General features: G+C 38.2%; 1 protein-coding gene across 1 annotated transcript in view; it reads right to left on the bottom strand.

The window, feature by feature from the left end:
* HERC2 (HECT and RLD domain containing E3 ubiquitin protein ligase 2) overlaps positions 1-22,843 on the bottom strand; it is a 274,285-nt gene that overhangs the window by 236,270 nt on the left and 15,172 nt on the right. The window contains exon 5 of the mRNA XM_047086559.1: positions 2,055-2,192. Within this exon, the coding sequence (XP_046942515.1) occupies positions 2,055-2,192 (138 nt within the window). The remainder of the gene's footprint in view (positions 1-2,054; positions 2,193-22,843) is intronic.

Here is a 22,843-nt window from a genome sequence, read left to right as displayed (position 1 = left end):
ACATATCGGACAAAGGGCTAGTATCTAAAATCTATAAAGAGCTCACCAAACTCCACACACGAAAAACAAATAACCCAGTGAAGAAATGGGCAGAAAACATGAATAGACACTTCTCTAAAGAAGACATCCAGATGGCCAACAGGCACATGAAAAGATGTTCAGCGTCGCTCCTTATCAGGGAAATACAAATCAAAACCACACTCAGGTATCACCTCACGCCAGTCAGAGTGGCCAAAATGAACAAATCAGGAGACTATAGATGCTGGAGAGGATGTGGAGAAACGGGAACCCTCTTGCACTGTTGGTGGGAATGCAAAGTGGTGCAGCCGCTCTGGAAAGCAGTGTGGAGGTTCCTCAGAAAATTAAAAATAGACCTACCCTATGACCCAGCAATAGCACTGCTAGGAATTTACCCAAGGGATACAGGAGTACTGATGCCTCGGGGCACTTGTACCCCAATGTTCATAGCAGCACTCTCAACAATAGCCAAATTATGGAAAGAGCCTAAATGTCCATCAACTGATGAATGGATAAAGAAATTGTGGTTTATATACACAATGGAATACTACGTAGCAATGAGAAAAAATGAAATATGGCCTTTTGTAGCAACGTGGATGGAACTGGAGAGTGTAATGCTAAGTGAAATAAGCCATACAGAGAAAGACAGATACCATATGGTTTCACTCTTATGTGGATCCTGAGAAACTCAACAGGAACCCATGGGGGAGGGGAAGAAAAAAAAAAAAAAAGACGTTAGAGTGGGAGAGAGCCAAAGCATAAGAGACTGTTAAAAACTGAGAACAAACTGAGGGTTGATGGGGGGTGGGAGGGAGGGGAGGGTGAGTGATGGGTATTGAGGAGGGCACCTTTTGGGATGAGCACTGGGTGTTGTATGGAAACCAATTTGTCAATAAATTTCATATATATATAAAAAAAAAATTAAACACAGATTACTACATGATGCAGCAATTCCATTCCTGGGTATATACACAAATAACTGAAAGCAGAACTTATGTATACTTACACTCATAGAAGCATTATTCACAACAGCTAAAATATAGCAGCAACATACATGCCCATCCATGGATGAAAGGATAAACAAAATGTGATCTATACATATAATGGACTATTATTCAACCTTTAAAAGGAGGGAAATTCTCACACATACTACAACATAGATGAACCTTGAAGACATTATGCTAAATAATGAAATAAGCCAGACATAAAAGGACAAATACTTTATGATTCCACTTACACAAGGTAACCAACTAGTCAAAATCCTAAAGACAGAAAGTAGAATTGTGTTTCCAGGGGCTGAGGGTAGGGAAGAAACATGAGTTACCATTTAATAAGTATAAAGTTTCCTTCAGTTTGGGAATATGAAAAGGTTCTGTAAATGGATGGTGGTGATGATTACAAAACATTGTGAATATGTTTAATGTCACTGAATTGTATACTTAAAAGTGGTTGAACCAGTCAACTGTATGTTATGTAGAATTTACCATAATATAAAAAAATTTTTAAGTTAAATTTTTAAGAGTTCCATAACTGGGGTGCCTGAGTGGCTCAGTCAGTTAAGTGTCCGACTTTGGTTCAGGTCATGATCTTGCAGTCCATGAGTTCAAGCCCCATATCGGGCTCTGTGCTAACAGCTCAGAGCCCGGAGCCTGCTTCAGATTCTGTGTCTCCCTCTCTTTCTTCCCCTTCCCCACTTGCGCCCTGTCTCTCTCTCTCTCAAAAATAAAGAAACATTAAAAAAAATTTTTTAAAGAATTCCATAACTGTGACATCTGGATGGCTCAGTCGGCTTAGCATCCAACTCTTGATTCCAACTCAGGCCATGATCCCAGGGTCATGGGTTCAAGCCCCACGTTGGGCTGTGTGCTGAGCATGAAACCAGCTTAAGATTCTCTCTCGCTTCCCCTCTGCTCCTCTCCCTCACACTCTCTAAAATAAATTTTAAAAAAAGAATTCCACTACCAAAAAACAAATGTCCATCTGGTCCATCTGATACTTTCCAAAGTACCAGAATCTCAGAAGTTCAGAATACATACCTGGTTGTTTGCCCCATACCCAGCTCTCTAGGATTGATCTGGCCCTACATGCAGGTGCAGGAGTTTCTTCTTCATCTCTTTTCTCTTTGTCATTCAGATCTTCTTTCTTTGTTCCACTTTGAGTATCAACTCCATCATCTAAAAAATTAAAAATCAAAAAAATATCTATAAATTCCTTTTCAAAATGTAGCATCCACTTGTCAGTCTCTTTGCAAATGTCCCTCCCAAAAATGGAAAGTTCATTACAATACTCAACATTAGCTGAAAATTTGAGGATTAAAAGAAAATTATATGAATCATCACCATAAAAGGTACAGTGTGATTTATGAAGTAATGAATGGCCCAGTAACCTTTTAATAAAGAAATCAATATATCATCCAAACTCTTCTTTGAAGCATGTCTTCTAAAATATTCCATCAATTCCTTACTACATTTCACAACTAAGAAACTTAGTCTTTTTTTTTTTTAATTTCCTTAAATAATCTCAACACCCAACTTGGGGCTCAAACTCATGACCCCAAGATCAACAGTCATGTGTTCTACCCACTGAGCCAGCCAGGTGCCCCCCAGAAACTTAGCTTTGATATCACCTAATTGAATTTCATGTGAACTGCTTTTATCCAGTGACCCCCAAGTGCGTCCAAAAGAAGGGAGGATGTGTAATGGGAGCATGATTCAAAAATCATTTTTAACTCCATATATTGCCCTACTCCACCGAGAACCACTGCTACACAGGACCACCACCATTGACAGAGTATAATTCAGGAGTTTGGGACCCAAAAGTTGAAAACCATGACTTTAGACCACTGACAATTTAGGTTTCAGTCAAGAACAAATGTCATGAAACTCCTTACAGAGCAAATAAAGACACAGCTCACCTAAACCTTGAAGTATAAACATGTCCTATCCTAGAAGGCCAATACTAAATGAATTATTTTTTACATAATTAGAAATACACATATAAATCTGTGAAAGAGATATCATATTACAAACAGGAGTATCTAAAAATAACTAAAACCAACAAGTGTCAAGTACTCAAGAAACTCCCGTATTCTGTAAGAAAATTATCAGATATTAAACAGGAGAAATCCCAAATGACTAATGCTATGAAGAGTTACTTAAACTCATGTTTATAAAAATATAAACTAAAACAATAAAATACTACATTACATTCACCAAATTGGCAATCATTCGTAAACTAAAATATAAGCTCCAAGACAGGATTTTTTCCCCCTCTTCATCTGGTACTTGGTTATCCCAAGTACCTAGAACAATGCATGCCAAGAAGTAAGCCTTCAATGATCTGTTGGATAATTAAGTAACGTGAAGTGTCAGTGGAAATGTGGGGCTAGAGGCACAGGTGGCCAAAGGGTAGACAGATGGTTTTTGAAATATGTACATTTTTATACATTGCAAATACAAAATCACATAGCATCTCTAAATTAAGCACTAATGTTTGCTTAAGTCATAGAAAAAGACCTGGAATGAGGTTCTCAGCCCTCAGAAGCACTGGGTGAGGGGTATGCATATACACACTTCTATACACATGCACACACATATCTTTGATACCACGCCTGAGTTCTGTCACCTGAGATTCTGGTTGAGTTGCTCTGGGACCTGGGCACTACCTTTTTTAAGTGGCTAAGTATTTCTAATATTCAGCCAGTATTAAGGATCACTAGCACAGAAGATATAATTTTACTAACTCAGTGTAAATGCAACTGACCAAACAACATGGTAGATTTTTTTGGTTTTTTTTTTAATACAATTTATTGTCAAATTGGCTAACATACAGTATGTACAGTGTGTTCTTGGTTTGGGGGGTAGATTCCCATGGCTCATCGCTTACATACAACACCCAGTGCTCATCCCAACAAGGGCCCTCTTCAATGCCCATCAGCCATCTTTCCCTCTCCTCCACCCCGTTATCAAACCTCAGTTTGTTCTCTGTATTTAAGAGTCTCTTATGGTTTGCCTCCCTCCCTCTCTGTAACTGTTTTTTCCCCTTCCCTTCCCCCATGGTCTTCTGTTCAGTTTCTTAAGATTCACATGAGTGAGAACATGATATCTGTCTTTCTCTGACTGACTTATTTCACTCAGCATAATACCTTCCAGTTCCATCCACACTGCTGCAAACGGCATGATTTCATTCTTTCTCATTGCCAAGTAGTATTCCATTGTATATATTAACCACATCTTCTTTATCCATTCATCAGTTGATAGGCATTTAGGCTTTTTCCATAATTTGGCTATTGTTGAAAGCACTGCTATAAACATTGGGGTACATGTGCCCCTATGAATCAGTACTCCTGTATCCTTTGATAAATTCCTAGTAGTGCTATTGCTGGGTTGTAGGGTAGTTCTATTTTTAATTTTTTGAGGAACCTCCATACTGTTTTCCAGAGCGGCTGCACCAGTTTGCATTCCCACAAACAGTGCAAGAAGGTTCCCATTTCTCCACATCCTCACCAGTATCTGTTGTTTCTTGAGTTGTTCATTTTAGCAACTCTGACCAGTGTGAGGTGGTATCTCGGTGTGGTTTTGATTTGTATTTCCCTGATGATGAGTGACACTGAGCATCTTTTCATGTGTCTCTGGCCATCTGGATGTCTTCTTTGGAAAAGTGTCTATTCATGTCTTCTGCCCATTTCTTCACTGGATTATTTGTTTTTCAAGTAACAATGGTAGTGTTTTAGATACCACAACCTCTCTTAATGTAACAAACTAAGGCCACACAGAATAAAACTTTTTTTTTTAAAGTAAGACAAGTGAGAGGAGAGGCCAAATAACTATGGCACTTGTGTTTTTAACAAGTTACTGTCTTTTTGCTAAAAACTAAATAATGAAAGAATTGTTACTGAGTTTTTTAATTAAGAACGGGTTTGCAAAATTTTGGGTTTTTGCACAAGTGTGAGAGAAGTGTCCTGGAATGAAAACCTGATTCTCCAAATTCAATCTTTTACAAGCAGTTAGGCATAAGATCAGTCAACATCTCTAACCTTCAGTTCTGCCATCAGTGAAAGCTCAGAAGCCCACCTCCAACCTGCTATATGACAGAGGAACACCAGCATCTGCATGGAGGACTTGGCCCCAGCTCGCATGTGTCATCCCATTTGCTCCTCACTAGACACAAATAACCTTACTAGATATCTAGACCCCAACCTCCTGGAGACTGACTGGCATTCTGTAGAGGAAGAGGCAGGTCACCAGAACCCCAAATCTTTCCTGTAACAACTCAGAAGATCATCACTATGAGTTACTGCACAAAACAGAAAATGCCAGAATACTGAGAAAATTTGAAGAGGGAGAGAGGGAAGGGAGAAGGGGAGGAAAGAGAGACAAAGACAGAGAATCAAAGGCTAGCACAGAAAGAAAAGGCAAGGTTAAAGCAGAGAATGGTTTCAAAGCATTACCCTCTGGGTTGTGGGCCCTGTACTGGTCCACTGCACCCATCACTCCATTGTCCACGCCTCTGTCACAACAAAGATCCTGATCCCCAAGTCTGTAGAGAAAACATCCACGGCAGCAGTGGGCACAGCAAAGGGGTTAATTCAAGGCCAGTGTACACCAGGGTCCTTAAATCCTATAAAGCAACCAGTGCCATGAGGGAGGCTCCTAGCCCTGACAATACTGACTTGAAGCTCTTAGGAGGAAAAAAAAATTAAATTGAAACAAAGGTCCACAATTTGACCCAACTGGAACCCCAAAGTTTACTGAAAGAACTTATACAACAAAAAGATAAATGAGCTTTCATCACTCTATAATACAGGGTTCTTTTTATTCATACTCGGCTGTGTTGATTAAACTTGTTTACAATGAACATTATCATTCCATTAATTTAAAAATGTTTAGGGGCGCCTGTGTGGCTCAGTCAGTTAAGCATCTGACTCTTGATCTCAGCTCAGGCAATGATCTCACAATTCATGAGGTCGAGCCCCATGTCCGCCTCTGCACAGACAGCATGAAGTCTGCTTGGAATTCTCTCTCTCCTCTCTCTCTGCCCCTCCCCTGCTTGTGCGCACACACTCTCTCTCTCAAATAAAACTTTTTAAAAAATTATTAAAAATATGTAAACCTACTTTTCATGTTTTTAATTTAAATTTTAGTTAACATACAATGCAACATTGGTTTCAGGAGAATTCAGTGATTTATCACTTACATACAACACCCAGTGCTCATCACAACAAGGGCTCTCTTTTAACACCCATCACCCATCAAGCACATCTCCCACCCACTTCCCTCCAACAACCCTAAGTTTGTTTCTATCACTAAGATTCTCTGTGGTTTGTTTCCCTCTCTTTTTTTCCCACCACTTCCCATGTGTTCATGTTTCGTTTCTTAGATTCCACATGAATGAAATCATATGGTATTTGTCTTTCTCTAATTAACTTATTTCACTTAGCATAATACATTCTAGCTCCATCCACATCGTTTCAAATAGCAAGATTTCATTCTCTTGATGAAACACACTCCATCTTCCCTATCCATTCATCAGTCAACGTACATTTGGGCTCTTTCCACAGTTTGGCTGTTGTTGATAATGCTGCTATAAACACTGGGATGCATGTACCCTTTCGAATCTTTATTTTTGTATCCTTTGGGTAAATACCAAATATTCAATTGCTAGATTGTAGGGCAGTTCTATTTTTAGTTTCATGAAGAACCTCCATACTGTTCTCCAAAGTAGCTGCACCAGTTTGCATTCCCACCAACAGTGCAAGAGGGCTCCCCTTTCTCTGTATCCTTGCCAACACCTGTTGTTTCTTGTGTTGGTAATTTTAGCCATTCTGACAGATGTGAGGTTATATCTCATCATGGTTTTGATTTGTATTTCCCTGAACATGAGTGATGTTGAGCATCTTTTCACGCATCTGTTAGCCATCAGGATGTCTTCTTTGGAAAAGTGTCTATTCATTCTTCTGGCCATTTCTTAACTGAGTTGTTTGTTTTTTGGGTGCTGAGTTTGATAAATTCTTTATAGATTTTGGGTACTAACCCATTATCAGATATGTCATTTGCAAATATCTTCTCACATTCTGTTAGGCTGCCTTTTAATTTTGTTGATTACTTCCTTCACTGTGCAGAAGCTTTTTATCTTGATGAAGTCCCAGTAGTTCATGTTTGCTTCTGTTTCCCTTGACTCTGGTGACATATCTAGTAAGAAGTTGCTCTGGTCAAGCTCAAAGAGGTTGCTGTGTTCTCCTCTAGGATTTTGATGATTTCCTGTCTCACATTTAGGTTTTTCATCCCTTTTGAGTTTATTTTTGTGTAAGGTGTAAGAAAGTGGTCCAGGTTCATTCTTCTGCATTTCACCATCCAGTTTTCCCAACACCCATTGTTGAAGAGACGGTCTTTTTTCCATCGGCTATTCTTTCCTGTTTTGTCGAAGATGAGTTGACCAATATAGTTGTGGGTCCATTTCTGGGTTTTCTATTCTGTTCCACTGATCTATGTGTCTGTGTTTGTGCTGGTACCATACTGTCTTGATGACTACAGCTTTATAATATAGCTTGAAATCCAGAATCATGATGCCGCCAGTTTTTTCTTTTTCAGAACTGCTTTGGCTATTCCAGTCTTCTGTGGTTCCACACAAATTTTTTTGGGTTGTTTGTTTTAGCTCTGTGAAGAATGCTGGTGGTATTTTCATGGGGACCGCATTAAATGCGCAGACTGTTTTGGGTAGTATGGATATTTTAAGAATGTTTGTTCTTCCAATCTATGAGCATGGAATGCTTTTCCATTTCTTTGCATCTTCTTCAATTCTTTCATAAGTCTTCTATAGTTTTCAGAGCACAGATCTTTTACCTCTTTAGTTAGGTTTATTCCTAGGTATCTTATTGGTTTTGGTGCAATTATAAATGGGACTGATTCCTTAATTTCTTTTTCTACTGCTTCATTATCGGTGTACAGAAATGCAACAGATTTCTGCACGTTGATTTTATATCCTACAACTTTGCTGAATTCAAGGATTAGCTCTAGCAATTGTTTGGTGGAGTCTTTCAGGTTTTCTACATAGAGTATCATGTTGTCCGCAAATAGTGAAAGTTTACCTTCTTGCTTGCTGATCTGTATGCCCTTTATTTCCTTTTGTTGTCTGATTGCTTGGTCTTCCAATACTATGTTAAATAGTAAAGGTGAGAGTGGGCATCCTTGTCTTGTTCCTGACCGTAGGGGAAAGGCTCTCACTTTCTCCCTACTGAGGATGATATTAGCTGTGGGTCTTTCACATATGGCCTTTATGATGTTGAGGTTGTTTTATCTATCCCTACTTTGTTGAGAGTTTTTATCCAGAATGTATTTCATCAAATGTTTTTTCTGCATCTACTGAGAGGATCATATGGTTCTTATCCTTTATTTTAGGAATGTGGTGTAGAAATAACCAGCCTTGCATCCCAGGAATAAATCCCACTTGATCATAATAAATAATTCTTTTCATGTACTGTTGAATTCTATTTGCTAGTATCTTGTTGAGAATTTTTATATATGTTACAGGTTCTGAATTAACTTTAGTATCTGCTAAAATGCACCAATTGGCAAACCTCCAGGGATTTTAATCAATAGTGGGGCTCAGATTACATTTATGCCTGGAGATCCCACTAAATGTAAACAAAGTACCCCCTATAATCTTAGGAAAATTACTACATATAATCTATAGGACAACAGGTATGCCTTATTTTAACCATCAGAACTATTGTCTTGCCTAAATTTCCCCTGGTCATAGCAACTACTACCCTAAAATATCCCATCGTAGGCCTAGATGCTCTGACACAATGAATAATTAATTAAAATTAAGTATTTAGCAATTATAAATTGGCTTAACAAATATGGGACCTGTTATACAATGAACTTTGTCCTCCAAAAAGATGTTTTAGTTCTAATCTCCAGTACCTATGAATGTGACCTTATTTGCAAAAACGGTCTTTGCAGATGACCAAGTTAAGATGAAGCCATCAGGAGGGCACCTGGGTGGCTCAGTTGTCTGTGTGTATGCCTCTTGATTTAGGCTGAGGTTATGATCTCACTGTTTGTGGGTTCAAGCCCCACAGCAGGCTCTGCACTGGCAGTGCAGAGTCTTTTAGGATTCTCTCTCTCCCCCCTCTCTCTGCCCCTTCCTTGCTCACTCTCTCTCTCTCTCTCAAAATAAACAAATGAACATTTAAAAAAAATGTTTTAATGATGAAATCATTAGGGTGGGCCCTAATCCAGTATAACTAGTATCCTCACAAAAAGAGGAAATTTGAACACAGAACACAGATATACACAGAAGAAAGACAATGTGAAAACACAGGGAGACAATGCCATCTAGAAGCCAAGGAGAGAGGCTTGGAAGACCCTTCTCTCTTAGCCCTCAAAAGGATACAACCCAGTTGACACCTTGATTTCAGACTTGTAGACTGAAGAACTGTGAGACAATACGTTTCTGTTGTTTAAGTTTCCTAATTTGTAGTATTCTGTTACAGCAGGCCTAGGAAATTAATAACAAATACTCCTTTTCACACCCTCAGAGACTTTTTCACTAAAGAGGCTTTAGGAACTTACTTCCTAAACTTACTTCCTTACTTGCAAGCCCCCTGGAGTCTCCAAACCACCTGTAATGACAACATATTGCCCAGGGGCTTCAGATGTAAGGGCTCTTACCAGCCCTACACTATGCATCATCGGAGTGGAAACTGCTGGCCATATACTGAGTTTTCCTGGAAACAGAGGCTCCCAAAGAACCTGAGCCTATGACCGTCCACACTCAGCTCCCCACTATGCTTTGGGTCATGGAAGCAACCTCCCTACAAGCTTGACACAGCTATAACATGGAACCAAACCTGGGCCCCTTTGCCCACTTGTACAAGGGGGTGGACTCCCCTGTTCTCAGTCCCTTTTCTAATGCCACAATGCTGAAAGTCACCCCTCTCCATGGCTACTGGGGGAGCCCCTTAGATCAACTGAATGAACAGAACTTGGAGTTCACACACTTTATGGACAGCATCTCTACCATCATATGTGATGGAGCTCAATGGAATGCTGCTGCTTTCATCCCCTTGTGAGGGTGTCCCTAAGAAAGGATGGGACCCAAAGGCCAGTACAATTAGCAAAACCTCTGACAGCTGTTTTAGCACTGGACTTTCTAACCAACAAATGGCCCCATATGCACATTTTTACAAACCTTTGAGCCATAGCTTTAGTGTTGATCTTTTGGGGGTAAAGAACTCCAAGAATCTCTTGCCTCACAGACATCGAAACTATAAATCAAGGTGGGGCACCTGGGTGGCTCAGTCAGTTAAGTGTCCAACTTTGGCTCAGGTCATGAACTCGAGGTTAGTGAGTTCGAGCCCTGCATTGGGCTCTGTGCTGACAGCTCAGAGCCTGGAGCCTGCTTCGGATTCTGTGTCTCCCTCTCTCTTCCTCCTCCGCTTGCACTCCATCTCTCTCTCTCTGTCTCTCAAAAATAAAGATTAAAAAAGAAAGAAAACTTGAAAATATAAATCAAGGTGATACATCCCTATGTATACTAAGGCCCCAATATGAGGCCTCACTTGTCTTATCCTTGTAAGGACAAGGACCATTACTCCTTACACCCCTCTGGAGTTGACCAAAGAATTCATTCCACTTCTCAGAATACACTATGCTGGGCTCTTTAGGAAAGCATTCAATGACACTTCCACCTCCCCTAGAAGAGGAGTCATCGAGTTTACTTGAGAAGCACAATAGACTCCTCAGAGAACTTCTATTTAAATTACTCACAATTGGCAAATGGAATTTTTGTCACCATTGCCACAGGTAATGATTAACCTTAAATGAACGCCCCCTGGGGGCACATACTCCCCACACCAATACCACAAGGGTCACTTGATGAACTATATTTCCATAACAAAGGATACTTGTAAAGTTCACGTTTTTGATGTCCACCTCACCACATGGTCCTCTCCTTCCCGGTCAAGTACCAACTCACTTACTAGGAAGCACTTTTCCCCCTAAAAGTCTCAGTCATCACCAAGGTTTAAACTGATGTCATGGCATCAAAAGGCCAATTATGGTATAAGGACTAAAATTAGGGTTCTACATGTTAAAGTGCTGAAACAAAACAACTATTAACTAGAATTCTACATGTAGCAAATAGATCTATCATTCTCAAATGAAGAAAAACTAAGAAAATTTGTCATCAGCACCTATTTTAATAGAATTGCTAAAAAGATCTTAAGAACAAAGGAAACAATAGTAGAGGGGAATTTGGAACATCTGGAATAAAAAATGAGCAACAGCAGTGATATATATAACAGTAAATAAATTATTCTTCTCTTAGGTTTCTTTACGTTCACTTGAAGACTGAAAGCAAAAATTTGAACATTGTCTAATAAGATTTTCAAAGCATGTGGAAGTAATATATAAATAATACAATTATAACATAAAGGGAGAAGAGTAAAGATACCTATAGGTGGTAAAGTTTCTACATTCAATTAAAGTGGTAAAATACTGATTTAAATAAACCGAAATGTTTAAGTACACATTTTGTAATCCCTTATAGCAACCATTAAAAAAACTATAAACAAATACACTCAAAAATCACAATAAATAAATTGAAATGGAATACTAAAAAAATGTTCAAATACCCTAAAAGAGGCAGGTAAGGTAAACAGGAAAAAAAAGCAGAAAACAAGTAAAAAAACAGACAATAAAATGATATTCTTAAACCAAAACATATCATTAATTATACTACATATAAATAGTCTAAACACAAAAGACAAAGTGTCAGAATGGATTTTTTTAAATGACTCAGTTATATGCCATCTCTAAAAATTCATTTAATATGTAATGATACAAGGCAACTAAAAGTAAATGAGTGGAGGGGTGCCTGCATGGCTCAGTCACTTAAGCGTCCATCTCTTGATTTCCACTTGGATCATGATCTCGTGGGTCATGAGTTCGAGTCCTGCATCAGGCTCTGTTCTGACAGCATGGAGCCTGCTTGGGATTCTCTCTCTCCTTCTCTCTCTGCCCCTCCTCTGCTTGCATGCTTGCATGTTTGCGCGCGCGCGCTCTCTCTCTCTCTCTCTCTCTCTCTCTCTCTCAAAATAAATAAACTTAAAAAAAAAAGTAAATGGGTGGAAAAAATATATACCAAGAAACACTAATCAAAAGAAAGGTGAAATGACTTTATTAATATGAGACAAAACAGATTCCACAGCAAAGAAAATTACCAGAGATGAAGAGCAATAATAATAAAGGGGTAAATTTTCAAGAAAACATAACAATCTTACATGCATATGAAGTTAACAATAAGCCATCAAAACACAAAATGAGAACTGCAAGGTAAAATGGACCAACTTACAATTATATTAGAGATATCTAAACTACCCTCTCAGTAATAGAACTAGTAGAAAGAAAACCAGCAATAATAAAGTACTGAAGATCATGACCTCAACCAAAAGTACGAAATCAACATTTTACACATTGATCACCAAACTACAGCAGAAGTCATTCTTTTTAAAGTATACATTGAATAGTCACCAAGACAGACCACATCTTGGGTCATAAAACAAATCTTAACAAATTTAAATGAGCTGAAATCAATTATACTAAGTATATATGGCCTGTCTATATGGCATAAAATCAGAAATCAATTAACAGAAAGATAACAAGACAATGTCAAAAGACTGGGAAATTAACACATTTCAAAGTAATGCACAGGTTAAAATAGTCTCCAGGGAAATTTAAAAATATTTTGAATCAAATGAAAACACATCGAAATTTGTGGGGTGCAGTTAAAACAGTCCTTACAGGGAAATTTATAATATTAAATGCTTATGTTTACAAAAAAAAAAAAAAACAAGGTCTGAAGTCAACAATCTAAACTTCCACCTTAAGAAACTAGAAAGAGAAAAGCAAAATAAACCCAAGGCAAGCAGAAAGAGGTGAATAATGAAGAGCAGAAATCAATAAAACTGAAAAGAGAAAAACAAAAATAAATCAATGAAACTAAGAGTTGATTTGTTGAAAAGATAAATAAAATTGATAAACTATGCACAAGACTGTTGGGAAAAGAAAAACAGAGAAAAGACAGTAATTACAAGTATCAGGAATGAAAGAAGGGTATCTCTAGAGCCAGTACAGATATTAAAAGGATAAGGGAATACTACATCAACTCTAAATACACAAATTCAACAACTTAGAGGATATACACCAGTTCCTCAAAGACCACAAACTACCAAAATTCACCCAAGAAGAACTGGGTAAGCTAAATAGTGTGATAACTATTCAAGAAATTTAGTTCAGAGTTTAAAGCCTTCCAAACTAGAAATGTCAAGACCTAGAAGGTTTCGACGGAGAATTCAACTAAATATTTACAGAAGAAATTTATACCAATTCTACAATCTCTTCCAGAAAATGGGAGGAGGAACATTTCCCAGCTCATTTACCAAAACCGGACAAACAAAAGTACAGTTGACCCTTGAACAACACGGGGGGCAGGGGTGCCAACTCCCTGCCAGTTGAAAATTTGCATATAACTTTTTGACTCCTCAAAAAAATTATCTACTAATAACTTCTATTAGTAGATAGCCTACTGTTGACCAGAAGCTTTACTGATAATATAGTCAATTAACACGTTTTGTATGTTATATGTATTATATACTACATATTTACAATAAAGCTACAGAAAAAAAAATATTAGGAAAATGATAAGGAAGAGAAAATGCATTTACAGTACAATGCTGTAAACTATCTGCATAGAAGCAGACTCACACAGTTCAAACCCATGTTGTTCAAGGGTCAATCATACAAAAAATAAAGCTATAAATGAATATCCCTCATGAACATAGATGTAAAATTCTCAATAGAATATTAGTAAACTGAATCCAGCAATACATATAAAGAATAATACACCAAAACCAAGAGGAGTTTATCCCAGGAATACAATGCTGGTTCAATATTTGTAAATCAATCAATGTAACCCCCCAATAGAAATAAGAATCACTTGATACTATCAATTGATGTATAGGCAATGATATCCACTCTCTTCACCCGTATTTGATACTGTACTAGAACTCCTAGTTAATGCAATAAGGCAAGAAATATTGGAAAAAAAAAAAAACTGTTCCTATTCAAAAACAACATGACTGCCTTCATGAAAATCCCAAGAAACATTCTACAAGCACTGCCTAGTGAATTTAGCAAGGTCACAGGAGACAAAGCCAACACGCAAAAATGTAATATATAGTATCATCTACATATTTTCTACATAACAGACATAATGTAGAAGACATACTATATAATATCAACATACAGTTGGAAAGCAAAAAAAATTTAAAACATTTACAATAGCTCCAGAAGAAGTAAATACTTAGGTACAAACTAACAAAATATGTATAGGAAATGTATGCAGAAAAGTACACAATCCTGATGAAAGAAATAAAACACTACCTAAATAAATGGAGATATACTACGTTCATGAATTGAAAGACAAAATATAGTAATGACGTTAATTCTCCCCAAACTGATCTTTAGATTTAACAGAATACCAATCAAAAGCCCAGCAAGTTTTTTGTAGATATTAGAGAAGCTGATTCTAAAATTTACATATAAAGCAAAAAAACTAGGATAAATAAAACAATTATGAAAAGGAACAATAAAGTTGGAAGAGTCAATTTTAATACTCAGTACTTAGCCACAGTCTTAAAACCAATTCTAATACTATAAAGCCACAGTAAGCAAACAGTGCGGCATTAGCAAAGGGATAGACACATATCAATGCAACGACTGGAAAGTCCAGGAATAATCACATACAAATTAAGTCAATTCATTTTTTACAAAGTACAAAAGCAATTCAATAGGAAAAAATAGTATTAGAAAAACTGGATATCCATGTGCAAAAATAAAAAATAACTTCAACCCAAACCTTGTACTTTATACAAAAATTTACTCAAAATGGACTAATGGTCTAATAATACAATGAAAAACTATAAAACTCTTAGAAGAAAACATAGGAGAAAATCTTCATTACCAGACAACAGGCAAAAAAATTCTTAGACATGAGATCAAAAGCACAATCCATAAAAGAAAAAATTATAAAATACACTATTAAGACAATAAAAAACCAAGGTACAGACTGAGAGAAAATATTTACAAATCATGTATCTGAGAAAGGACCCGTAATGAGAATACAAACCATAAAAAAATTCTCAAAACTAAACAAAAAGAAAACAACCTAATTAACCAATTAACAAAAATTATAAACAGAAACTTCATCAAACAGGATGTAAGGATGACATGAAAGGGTATTTAACATTACGTGCCATTAAGGAAATGCAAAATAAAACCAAGATGAGCTCCTACTACATAATTATAAGAATAGTTAAAATTAAAAGTTCTGTTAATACCAAGTGCTGACAAGGATACAGAACAACAGGCACTAACACACAGTGCTGGAGGGAAGGCAAAATAATAAAGCCACTGTGAAAAAAAATTTGGCAGTTTTGCATGAAGTGAAACATACACTTAGTATATAGCCCAACAGTCATACATCTCTAGGTATTTATCCTAGAGAAATGGAAACTATATTCATGCAAAATTTGTACAGGAATGTTCATAGCAGATTATAATTACAAAAAAAAAAAAAATAGAAACAACCAAAATGAATAAACACTGTGGTACAAACCATGGAATATTACTCTAATACAAAGAATTATTGGCACACACTTTGGATGAATCTTAAAGATATAACTAGTGAGTAAATAAAGCCAATTTCAAAATGTTATATTACATATAATTCCATTTATATGACAATTCTCAAAAAGGCAAAACTACAGTGATGGACAACAGATGAGTGGTTGCCAGGGATTAGGGGTTGGGGAAATGTGTGACACAAGGGAACAACACAAGGGAGTTTTTCTAAGGACAGTGAAACTGTTCTGAATCGTAATCACAATGATGGTTACATGAATCTATATATGTCTTTAAAACTTATTGAACTGAACATCTAAAAGGAATAAATTGCACCATAGTACTTTTAAAAATAAAAATTGTTTAAATGGTTTTCCCTAAAATTACAGTAAAATTTCAATTAAGTTCAACAAACATGTATTTACCACCCAGCACATCAAAGTACCATGGTAAACACTTTTATACAAAAGTAAAAGATACCTTCTATAGCCCTAAAAAACTTCTAGAAAATATATATCACATACATAACTAATCAATACAAATCAGGCTTTGGCAAGGTCCTGAGTGACTTATCAAGGACCAGGGAAGACAGCTGGAAGAGAGTCTGGAAGAAGCATTTTCAGGCAATGAGCTAGGTCCTGAAAGCTGGAGCAGGACATGGCCTTGGGCCAGTTAAGACATGAGGAAATGTATTAAGGATAGGGGGAAAACAGTTTGCATCTGCAGTAGATAACCCTCTATCTTGACCTGAGAAACTAAACACTAATTTAAATAAGTGATTTATTTAGCCCCTTATTTTAACCTAATAACACGGGAAGTATGAGAACAAAGTAGTATCTTAAGAAACAAGATACATTTAATTTTAGAAATGATACCCCAAAAAGCAGGATATTAAAGGGGGGGGACAGCTAACGAAAAATGAAAATAAACCAATGTATACTACATAGTTTGGCATCTAGCCAAACAATATTAATCTTTTTAAGCTTTACAAACGACCTTTCACGGAGACAGGCCTTGTTGTCTCTCATTCACATATGTAGAAACTGTGCTTCCCAGAGTAGGTCCTAGCCAGGGAAACAGAGCTGGGGCTAGAACACAGTGTTGGCTCTAACTGCTAGGCCCTGGGTTTCCACTGTGGGGTCCACTGACAGAGCGAGGGGCCAACTCTAGCCCAAGTCCAATTTGTGTTTGACCCAAAGGCTAAGAAAAGATTTTACTTTTTGTTTTTAGAGAAAGAAAGAGGGTAGGGGAGAGGGCCAGAGGTCAGAGAGAGAGAGAGAGAGAGAGAAAGAGAATCTCAAGCAGGCTCCATGCTCAGGGTGACACAGGGCTCGATCCCATGACCCTGGAATCATGATCTGAGCCAAAACCAAGAGTCAGACACTCAACTGACTGAGCCACCTAGGCACCCCATGATTTTATGTTTTTAAATGACTGAAAAATAATCAAAAGAATAATAATATTTTGTGATATTAACATTATATGAACTTCACATTTTGGTCTGTTAATAAAGTTTTATTGGCACATAGCCACATCCATTTGCTTAGTTTTGCCTTTGGCTGCTTTGGTACAACAGCTGCAGGGTCTCATACTTACCTCATAGTTATGGTCCACAAGGCTTAAAATATTTACTATCTGACCCTTTACAGAAAATTTGCCAACGTGTGACCTATACCATTCTACAAATTTTACAAATAAGAATACAAAATGATCATTTTAAACTGGGTATACTGGTCATATAATCTCTTGTCCAGAATGAAAGCTTTGACAGTCACCAGGAAGCAGACAAGAAGTATCACTAAGCATACCTCTAGTTTTATTCTCAGGGGCATAAATGAGAACATTTACAACAGCAAAGGCAGAATGAAGTCACTAGAGGTTAAGAAAACAACAGAGAAGAATAATTGAAACAATAAGAATTAGCATGACCAGTTCAGAGACAACATCACATTCGCTTCAGTTATTTGTCTGCTCTCCTTTTTATGGATGCAGGGTTAAAAGTTTACAGAGAGAAAATGAACAGAACACAAACTGCCCAAACACATCACAAATCATGGAAAGCTGGGAAGAAGGAGAAATTGGAGAAGCTGACTTTCCAAGACCATATACCTGAGAGGCCACTGACGGGGGAGACCTCTGCCACCTGGTCCCTGAAAATGGAATTAGGGGAGTACCTGGGTGGCTCAGTTGGTTAAGCGTCTGACTTCGGCTCAGGTCATGATCTCATGGTCAGTGGGGTCAGCTATGTGCTGACCACTCAGAGCCTGGAGACTTCTGTGGATTCTGTGTCTCCCTCTCTCTCTGCCCCTCCCCTGCTCACGTGTGTGCTCTCTCTCTCAAAAAAAAAAAAAGGATTTTTTTAAAAGAGTGAAAAAAAAAAAAAAAAAGAAAGTGGAACTAGGACTGGATGACCTCAGGACTTTAAGACATTCCTGTCCAGTTACAGTGAGGAAGTTTTTACAAACCATCCAAAGTGATTTCCATTCAAGTTGCTATATCCAGGACCTACAGAAGGATGAGTGCCAAGGTGTGAAGGCTTGGCACCCAGGGGCAGCAGCAGCCTAGAGTCAGAAAGCACTTCTGTGGGGGACACAGCAGGAGGGGTATACCTGTAACAGTCTTGGGCCACCATCAGGAAAATCAGCATTTCACCATCCGAGAAGGTTCACTTGGGTTTTGTTTTTACCTTAATCACTAACTTTAAGAAATCTTGTTCACTATCAATTGCTTCTGAAAAATAGATTGCAGGAGGGGCGCCTGGGTGGCTCAGTCAGTTAAGCATCCGACTCTTGATTTCCACACAGGTAATGAGATCTCATGGTTCATGAGATCAAGCCCCACAACAGTCTCTGCGCTGACAGACTGGTGCCTGCTTGGGATTCTGTCTCCGTCTGTCTCTGCCCCTCTCCCGTTCTCTCTCTCTCAAAAAATAAACTATAGATAGATAGATAGATAGATAGATAGATAGATAGATAGATAGACAGACAGACTGATTGACTGTAGGAGAAAACGATGGGTAACTAAGCACATTAGTGAGGGTTCTCCACAGAAAGAGAACCAAAAGAATGTATAGGAGAGGGAGAGAAAGGGAAAGAGGGAGGCAGAAGCTATTTATTTTAAGGAACTGGCTCATACAATTACAGAAGTGCAAGCCCCAAATCTGCAGGGCAGGCTGGCAGACTGGAGACACAGGAACCAGTTATGTTAGTTTGTATCCAAAGGAAATGTGGAGGCAGAATTCATTCTTGCTGAAGGTCAGTCTTTTTTCTATTCATGCTCTTCAACTGCTTGGGATAAAGCCCACCCACATTATAGGGTAATCTGCTTTACTCAAAGTCCATCAATTTACATGTGAATCTCATCCAAAAAACACCTTCACAGAAATATCCAGAATAGTATTTGACCAAACATCTGGGCAACATGGCCCAGCAAGGTTGATACATAATTTAACCATCACACTAAGGGTCCCAACTAATCAAATACTAGTTAAAAAAAGATACTGTATTATGTATTTGTATGACACTGAAATTTTTTTCTTCTTACAAAGAAGTACAGTTTTAAGAGAGATTAGACGTGACAACTTTCTAATAGAACATAAACACATGGAGGGGCTCTGGGTGGGGGGAATGGGCTAAATGGGTAAGGGGCATTAAGGAAGACACTTGTTGGGATGAGCATTGGATGTTATACACAGGGGATGAATCATTGGAATCTACTCCTGAAATCATTACAGCACTGTATGCTAACTAACTTGGATGTAAATTAAAAATAAATAAATAAATAAATAAATAAATAAATAAATAAATAAAACACAAACACAGAAGTGGTCATTCAAATTTCCCTTGATATTCTTTTGCATTATTAAAAAAAAATTTTAATGTTTATTTATTTTTGAGAGAGAGAGAGACAAGAGCACGAGCGGGGGAGGCGCAGAGAGAGAGGGAGACACAGAATCTGAAACAGGCTCCAGGCTCTGAGCTGTCAGCACAGAGCCCGACAAGGGGCTCGAACGCACAAACCATGAGATCATGACCCAAGCCGAAGCCGGACACTCAACTGACTGAGCCACCCAGGTGCCCCAATATTCTTTTGCATTATAAAGATACAGTGCAACTATCTCTTATGTCTAGCTCATTATTAGTAATGTAATACATGTAACATGGCACCCTTACAATTTAAAGAGTTCAGAATAAATAAAAAGATACCTATGTTCATTTAACAGGAAAATTTCATTCTCCAGTAAAAAAAATGATCAAACCAATAACTGGATTTTAAAAGATGGAGAAATTAAGGAAGAATACTCAGAAGGATGGATAGCAGAGTAAAAAAGCTCAAAGCATTCACTTGAATGATACATAAAAGGTCACTTATCTTCTGTGTCCCATCCTTCTTAGGGGAATTTGTACACCCCTCTTCGGCCTGAAGCTGAAAGTACTCACTAATTCACAACACAGATTACTTATTTATGGGATCCCTCCTGTGTGCTAGCACTCTGCTTGGTGGTGGGAGTACATACCATGGTGAAAAAACAGAGCTTGTCCCCACGGGTCATAGCCATTATAGAGTTGTTACAGGCAGGGTGAGGAATGTAAATGTGAAGGCATAGCAGGGTGAGGGGATGTGAACAAGGCATAAGGCCTTGGCACCTGATCTCAGGGACCTTCCCTGGAAGCTTCTTGAACCACCCTATTACGTTTTCTTCATATGTTTGCTTTCTGCTACCCCTTTGTTTTGTATTGGTTGTCCCAAAGAAAAAAATCTCTACTACTAAATAAGTAGCACTTTTCCACATAGAATTCAAATTCACATATTATCTGCCTTGGTTTACAAAATCTGTAAAAATGTGTCAGAATTTACCAAGTTGATCAAAAAACAAAAGTGTGAGCCCTTTACTACTAGACTGGGTTTCCTCTCTGTAACCACTTCTCCATGCCAGCTGGGAAAAGTCAGAGCATAGACATTCCCCTCTAGAGCCCAGGTCAGATTCCTGTGGAAACTGTTTGATACCATCTTCGCAGGATCAGACTCAAAATTCTGAACTAAAAATTGTCAAGGTGTTTTTACATCCCAATGGTCTTTGGCACTTTTCAGATGACCAGAATAACAAACATGGGCTCCCACACCACAGAATTCATGATGAAATGCTCACAAGCAAAAGGAAGGCCGAACATAAAATTAAGTAGAGTTGGGATGTTCCTTATTTCTTTATTAGCTCACTATCATTAGAGTTTCCCTGTGCTCTAGGCCCACAATATGGGAAGAGCTAGCAAATCAAAAAGAGAAAATTAAGGTGCCTAATTTCATACAAGTAGCATGTTATATGAACAAACACTCTGTAGTTCCCAGGACAGTGAGAGACCCTAGAGATGCATCCATGCCTCGCTGCCCTTGCTATGTTCTAACCCCCAGGGTGGACAACAAACAAATCCTCACACACAGCCACGAAGCCCATCACGCCAAGAATTTTACTCCTGTCCATTCTGATACTGTTGCTAAGTATAATCAATTAACCAGAGCTTTATGTCTTATCTGCTTCCTTCCAAAGGTGAAGGCCAGAAATGGTTCTTCAATAAACAAGAACACAGAGCCTCAGTGGAACTACTAATCCTGTAGGGAACAGACTCCAGCAGAAGCTGACATCACCCCTGCCAGTAGACACCAGGCAGACTCCCAGAGGTGGGTTACGCTTTCCATAAAGGACTCGAGATCCAAAGCAACAAGAACTAATTATGGAGAACAGAATAAGTTTATGAGGGAAATCTAATTGTGGTCATTTGCTTTGGAATATGGTTGGTTTTCTTTAATATTCTTATTTCCTAAGCAGCACGTGAGGAGGTTCTTTTCCTTTCCTCTGCGTCTCTAACTCCCAAAGCAATAGACTGTGCCTTAAAAGCAAACATGACATACTCTTTGAAAAGCAAGCATCATCCTTGGGACTTTGGAAACATGTTAGCAATGCAAATTCCCAGGCCCCATCCCAACTCTAAGAAATTCGAGACTCTGGAGGAAGGGCCAGCCATGGGTGTCTAACCAAGCCCTCCAGGTTATTCTAATGAGCAACAGAGGTTGAGACTCCTTGGGCTAGGGAATCAGGATTTAATTCCTTGAGTTCCCACCGCAGGAGGACAGAGTCTTCTTTAATTTTCCTAATATTCATGGCCCTCTGTGCAGTGGCTTTCAAACTTCAAAGTATAAACATGTCACCCAGGGAATGTGTCCACTGCATCAACAAGCATACTTCCCAGTATTTAGATGCAGCAGGGCACCTAAAAGAGTACATTTCACTACAGTCTGGCACAACACACTTCTGCTGCTTCCTGCTCACTGCTCCCTGTCGCCCCTGCACATCCACTGCCAGTCCTGCTTTCCACAGTCCTCCACCTGGAGGCCAGTGCCCACTTCTCCTACATAACCTCACACACCACCATCCCTCAAACCCAGACCAGGTCTCCATAACTGTTGCTCAAACTTCAGCCAACACTACCCCTGAACTGCTCATACCCTTTTTTTGCCCAAATAATCATGAATTATTGTGGGAGAAAGCCCACATGTAATGTTTTACAACTCCAAAGAAAAGTTATAAAACAGGAGGAAAGTTGCCAATCAGCATAGGATATAATGGAAACATTCATGTTCAAGTAAATAATCTCTGAGCTCTTAAAAACACATAAAGAGTACTGACTAGACACCCACATACACACACTCAAAACAATTATCACACTTATACACAACATGAACTCATCAGCTCCATGGAACTACAAGAAGTTGATCCTGGTGTCAATAAATAATATCTGTAGTATAAAAGAAATAGCGAAACTTTCTCAAGAGGCCTCGCTTCAATTTCCAGCTCTTCCCCTGTTATTTGTGCAAACTGTGGCTTCCGTTTGTTGGTAAAGTTGAAGATAAAAGGAAATAATGAGAAAATACTTTCAAGAAAAAATATAGCAGCTAAGCAAAGTACTGGTTAATATTTCTACTACCTGCATAGACTAAAGGTTTACAATAAATTAAAGAGCTCATGCTTAAATCTTCATACAAGGCCAGCCCTAACCAAATATAAAAAATAAGCTTGGCATATCTTTTAGTAGCCTCTTAACTTTCTTGTTTTAATATCCTATTCCCTCCTCTGCTTTCCCTCA

Source organism: Lynx rufus, unplaced genomic scaffold, assembly GCF_022079265.1.
Source record: "Lynx rufus isolate CCGP_SWC_20201006 ecotype Redwood Valley unplaced genomic scaffold, mLynRuf1.p SCAF_21, whole genome shotgun sequence".
In the NCBI taxonomy this organism is placed as follows: Eukaryota; Metazoa; Chordata; class Mammalia; order Carnivora; family Felidae; genus Lynx; species Lynx rufus.
This window is presented reverse-complemented; position numbering and strand designations above follow the sequence as displayed.